The sequence below is a fragment of the Anomaloglossus baeobatrachus genome, chromosome 1 (assembly GCF_048569485.1).
Source record: "Anomaloglossus baeobatrachus isolate aAnoBae1 chromosome 1, aAnoBae1.hap1, whole genome shotgun sequence".
Classification (NCBI taxonomy): Eukaryota; Metazoa; Chordata; class Amphibia; order Anura; family Aromobatidae; genus Anomaloglossus; species Anomaloglossus baeobatrachus.
The window spans coordinates 143,123,951-143,129,638 of record NC_134353.1 but is presented as its reverse complement, the minus strand read 5'-3'; the positions used below and the strand labels follow the sequence as shown (position 1 = coordinate 143,129,638).

Genomic DNA, 5,688 nt, shown 5'->3' with positions numbered 1-5,688 from the left:
TGGGGGTCTCTGTGGATGGGGCACACTCTGGGGGTCTCTGTGGATGGGGCAATCTCTGGCGGTCTCTGTGGATGGGGCACTCTCTGGGGGCTCTGTGGATGGGGCACTCTCTGAGGGGTCTCTGTGGATGGGGCACTCTCTGGGGATAACTGTGGATGGGGCACTCTCTGGGGGTCTCTGTGGATGGGGCACTCTCTGGGGGTCTCTGTGGATGGGGCACTCTCTGGGGGTCTCTGTGGATGGGGCACTCTCTGGGGGTCTCTGTGGATGGGGCACTCTCTGGGGATCTCTGTGGATGGGGCACTCTCTGGGGGACTCTGTGGATGGGGCACTCTCTGGGGGTCTCTGTGGATGGGGCACTCTCTGGGGGTCTCTGTGGATGGGGCACTCTCTGGGGGTCTCTGTGGATGGGGCACTCTCTGGGGGTCTCTGTGGATGGGGCACTCTCTGGGGGTCTCTGTGGATGGGGCACTCTCTGGGGGTCTCTGTGGATGGGGCACTCTCTAGGGGTCTCTGAGGATGGGGCACATTATTCCATTATTTCCGTGTATGTCTACCGTTGTGTGATCTTCCTATCACACCGGAGTGCAGTCGGGGAGGTTCAGGCTAATGACACAGCACACTGCTCTGCACGGTGTGGGCGGCTGCTGTGTTATCCCGTGAATGCACCATGTGACACACTGACCCCTCCCCTTTAGTGATTGTCCCGGTCTCGGTCATGTGACAGTATAAATTCTGACCTGGGTTGTTAGTGTGGGGATGTCGGGGATGATGCCGGGGTCCGCGCTGGTGTCCGTGCTGCTGCTTACCGTCTATGTCGGCTGCCTGGCCCAGGACGTGCCCCCGGTGAGTGGGAGAGCATGACTGTACCGGGCAAGGGACTTGTTATTAGGGGTATTGCCCGCAACTTTGTTTGTTGGAGCCGTAAAGCGCAGACTGTGGCTGTAATGCGCTTTTCCGGGTGGTGATCACTGATTAGTGCGGGAGCAGAGGCGTGTATACGCATGTGTTATATACCGAATACATTGCGTAATGCCTCAGTGCACGGTGCTGTGCACCTGCAGGTTAGGGACGATTACTACAGGATTATATACAAATGTGCTATATTGTCACTGTCTACAGCGACTTCATAACATGTTTGGGCCTTAAGTGTGCTGCGCCCCCTTGACTGTAGAGGAATCGCATGTTGCGGCCCTGCCCCCTTGACTGTAGAGGAATCGCATGTTGCGGCCCTGCCCCCTTGACTGTAGAGGAATCGCATGTTGCGGCCCTGCCCCCTTGACTGTAGAGGAATCGCATGTTGCGGCCCTGCCCCCTTGACTGTAGAGGAATCGCGTGTTGCGGCCCTGCCCCCTTGACTGTAGAGGACTCGCGTGTTGCGGCCCTGCCCCCTTGACTGTAGAGGACTCGCGTGTTGCGGCCCTGCCCCCTTGACTGTAGAGGACTCGCGTGTTGCGGCCCTGCCCCCTTGACTGTAGAGGACTCGCGTGTTGCGGCCCTGCCCCCTTGACTGTAGAGGACTCGCGTGTTGCGGCCCTGCCCCCTTGACTGTAGAGGACTCGCGTGTTGCGGCCCTGCCCCCTTGACTGTAGAGGACTCGCGTGTTGCGGCCCTGCCCCCTTGACTGTAGAGGACTCGCGTGTTGCGGCCCTGCCCCCTTGACTGTAGAGGACTCGCGTGTTGCGGCCCTGCCCCCTTGACTGTAGAGGACTCGCGTGTTGCGGCCCTGCCCCCTTGACTGTAGAGGACTCGCGTGTTGCGGCCCTGCCCCCTTGACTGTAGAGGACTCGCGTGTTGCGGCCCTGCCCCCTTGACTGTAGAGGACTCGCGTGTTGCGGCCCTGCCCCCTTGACTGTAGAGGACTCGCGTGTTGCGGCCCTGCCCCCTTGACTGTAGAGGACTCGCGTGTTGCGGCCCTGCCCCCTTGACTGTAGAGGACTCGCGTGTTGCGGCCCTGCCCCCTTGACTGTAGAGGACTCGCGTGTTGCGGCCCTGCCCCCTTGACTGTAGAGGACTCGCGTGTTGCGGCCCTGCCCCCTTGACTGTAGAGGACTCGCGTGTTGCGGCCCTGCCCCCTTGACTGTAGAGGACTCGCGTGTTGCGGCCCTGCCCCCTTGACTGTAGAGGACTCGCGTGTTGCGGCCCTGCCCCCTTGACTGTAGAGGACTCGCGTGTTGCGGCCCTGCCCCCTTGACTGTAGAGGACTCGCGTGTTGCGGCCCTGCCCCCTTGACTGTAGAGGACTCGCGTGTTGCGGCCCTGCCCCCTTGACTGTAGAGGACTCGCGTGTTGCGGCCCTGCCCCCTTGACTGTAGAGGACTCGCGTGTTGCGGCCCTGCCCCCTTGACTGTAGAGGACTCGCGTGTTGCGGCCCTGCCCCCTTGACTGTAGAGGACTCGCGTGTTGCGGCCCTGCCCCCTTGACTGTAGAGGACTCGCGTGTTGCGGCCCTGCCCCCTTGACTGTAGAGGACTCGCGTGTTGCGGCCCTGCCCCCTTGACTGTAGAGGACTCGCGTGTTGCGGCCCTGCCCCCTTGACTGTAGAGGACTCGCGTGTTGCGGCCCTGCCCCCTTGACTGTAGAGGACTCGCGTGTTGCGGCCCTGCCCCCTTGACTGTAGAGGACTCGCGTGTTGCGGCCCTGCCCCCTTGACTGTAGAGGACTCGCGTGTTGCGGCCCTGCCCCCTTGACTGTAGAGGACTCGCGTGTTGCGGCCCTGCCCCCTTGACTGTAGAGGACTCGCGTGTTGCGGCCCTGCCCCCTTGACTGTAGAGGACTCGCGTGTTGCGGCCCTGCCCCCTTGACTGTAGAGGACTCGCGTGTTGCGGCCCTGCCCCCTTGACTGTAGAGGACTCGCGTGTTGCGGCCCTGCCCCCTTGACTGTAGAGGACTCGCGTGTTGCGGCCCTGCCCCCTTGACTGTAGAGGACTCGCGTGTTGCGGCCCTGCCCCCTTGACTGTAGAGGACTCGCGTGTTGCGGCCCTGCCCCCTTGACTGTAGAGGACTCGCGTGTTGCGGCCCTGCCCCCTTGACTGTAGAGGACTCGCGTGTTGCGGCCCTGCCCCCTTGACTGTAGAGGACTCGCGTGTTGCGGCCCTGCCCCCTTGACTGTAGAGGACTCGCGTGTTGCGGCCCTGCCCCCTTGACTGTAGAGGACTCGCGTGTTGCGGCCCTGCCCCCTTGACTGTAGAGGACTCGCGTGTTGCGGCCCTGCCCCCTTGACTGTAGAGGACTCGCGTGTTGCGGCCCTGCCCCCTTGACTGTAGAGGACTCGCGTGTTGCGGCCCTGCCCCCTTGACTGTAGAGGACTCGCGTGTTGCGGCCCTGCCCCCTTGACTGTAGAGGACTCGCGTGTTGCGGCCCTGCCCCCTTGACTGTAGAGGACTCGCGTGTTGCGGCCCTGCCCCCTTGACTGTAGAGGACTCGCGTGTTGCGGCCCTGCCCCCTTGACTGTAGAGGACTCGCGTGTTGCGGCCCTGCCCCCTTGACTGTAGAGGAGTCGCGTGTTGCGGCCCTGCCCCCTTGACTGTAGAGGAGTCGCGTGTTGCGGCCCTGCCCCCTTGACTGTAGAGGAGTCGCGTGTTGCGGCCCTGCCCCCTTGACTGTAGAGGAGTCGCGTGTTGCGGCCCTGCCCCCTTGACTGTAGAGGAGTCGCGTGTTGCGGCCCTGCCCCCTTGACTGTAGAGGAGTCGCGTGTTGCGGCCCTGCCCCCTTGACTGTAGAGGAGTCGCGTGTTGCGGCCCTGCCCCCTTGACTGTAGAGGAGTCGCGTGTTGCGGCCCTGCCCCCTTGACTGTAGAGGAGTCGCGTGTTGCGGCCCTGCCCCCTTGACTGTAGAGGAGTCGCGTGTTGCGGCCCTGCCCCCTTGACTGTAGAGGAGTCGCGTGTTGCGGCCCTGCCCCCTTGACTGTAGAGGAGTCGCGTGTTGCGGCCCTGCCCCCTTGACTGTAGAGGAGTCGCGTGTTGCGGCCCTGCCCCCTTGACTGTAGAGGAGTCGCGTGTTGCGGCCCTGCCCCCTTGACTGTAGAGGAGTCGCGTGTTGCGGCCCTGCCCCCTTGACTGTAGAGGAGTCGCGTGTTGCGGCCCTGCCCCCTTGACTGTAGAGGAGTCGCGTGTTGCGGCCCTGCCCCCTTGACTGTAGAGGAGTCGCGTGTTGCGGCCCTGCCCCCTTGACTGTAGAGGAGTCGCGTGTTGCGGCCCTGCCCCCTTGACTGTAGAGGAGTCGCGTGTTGCGGCCCTGCCCCCTTGACTGTAGAGGAGTCGCGTGTTGCGGCCCTGCCCCCTTGACTGTAGAGGAGTCGCGTGTTGCGGCCCTGCCCCCTTGACTGTAGAGGAGTCGCGTGTTGCGGCCCTGCCCCCTTGACTGTAGAGGAGTCGCGTGTTGCGGCCCTGCCCCCTTGACTGTAGAGGAGTCGCGTGTTGCGGCCCTGCCCCCTTGACTGTAGAGGAGTCGCGTGTTGCGGCCCTGCCCCCTTGACTGTAGAGGAGTCGCGTGTTGCGGCCCTGCCCCCTTGACTGTAGAGGAGTCGCGTGTTGCGGCCCTGCCCCCTTGACTGTAGAGGAGTCGCGTGTTGCGGCCCTGCCCCCTTGACTGTAGAGGAGTCGCGTGTTGCGGCCCTGCCCCCTTGACTGTAGAGGAGTCGCGTGTTGCGGCCCTGCCCCCTTGACTGTAGAGGAGTCGCGTGTTGCGGCCCTGCCCCCTTGACTGTAGAGGAGTCGCGTGTTGCGGCCCTGCCCCCTTGACTGTAGAGGAGTCGCGTGTTGCGGCCCTGCCCCCTTGACTGTAGAGGAGTCGCGTGTTGCGGCCCTGCCCCCTTGACTGTAGAGGAGTCGCGTGTTGCGGCCCTGCCCCCTTGACTGTAGAGGAGTCGCGTGTTGCGGCCCTGCCCCCTTGACTGTAGAGGAGTCGCGTGTTGCGGCCCTGCCCCCTTGACTGTAGAGGAGTCGCGTGTTGCGGCCCTGCCCCCTTGACTGTAGAGGAGTCGCGTGTTGCGGCCCTGCCCCCTTGACTGTAGAGGAGTCGCGTGTTGCGGCCCTGCCCCCTTGACTGTAGAGGAGTCGCGTGTTGCGGCCCTGCCCCCTTGACTGTAGAGGAGTCGCGTGTTGCGGCCCTGCCCCCTTGACTGTAGAGGAGTCGCGTGTTGCGGCCCTGCCCCCTTGACTGTAGAGGAGTCGCGTGTTGCGGCCCTGCCCCCTTGACTGTAGAGGAGTCGCGTGTTGCGGCCCTGCCCCCTTGACTGTAGAGGAGTCGCGTGTTGCGGCCCTGCCCCCTTGACTGTAGAGGAGTCGCGTGTTGCGGCCCTGCCCCCTTGACTGTAGAGGAGTCGCGTGTTGCGGCCCTGCCCCCTTGACTGTAAGGAACTTTAAATGGGATCTGTTGTCATTTTTATTTTGGTTAATATGGCATACAGGAGGCATAGAGGCGATATTAGCCATATTCATATGCCTCCTGGTTAAAGGGGTTATCTGGCTTATATTGACTTTTTTTTTTTATTACCACCATATTGGGCTACATTGGGGCAGATAAGTAGATAGAGACCACTTACCTGCCCTGCTGTCAGCCCCTCTCCTCCAGGTCAGAGCGGTTATGTGACCGCTCCTGCCGCGATTTTGCTGCTTCTGGTCATTTCATGTCAACATGGGCAGGACCATGTTGACATGCAAATCTGTGAACAGCTTGTTGCTGCTCTG

The 5,688-nt window shown here is 62.7% G+C and overlaps 1 protein-coding gene across 1 annotated transcript in view; it reads left to right on the top strand.

Annotated features, from left to right (window-relative positions):
* The first annotated feature begins 700 nt into the window (after positions 1–700).
* Positions 701–5,688, top strand: part of ASAH1 (N-acylsphingosine amidohydrolase 1) — a 77,374-nt gene continuing 72,386 nt past the window's right edge. The window contains exon 1 of the mRNA XM_075347112.1: positions 701–846. Within this exon, the coding sequence (XP_075203227.1) occupies positions 760–846 (87 nt within the window). The 5' untranslated portion in view covers positions 701–759. The remainder of the gene's footprint in view (positions 847–5,688) is intronic.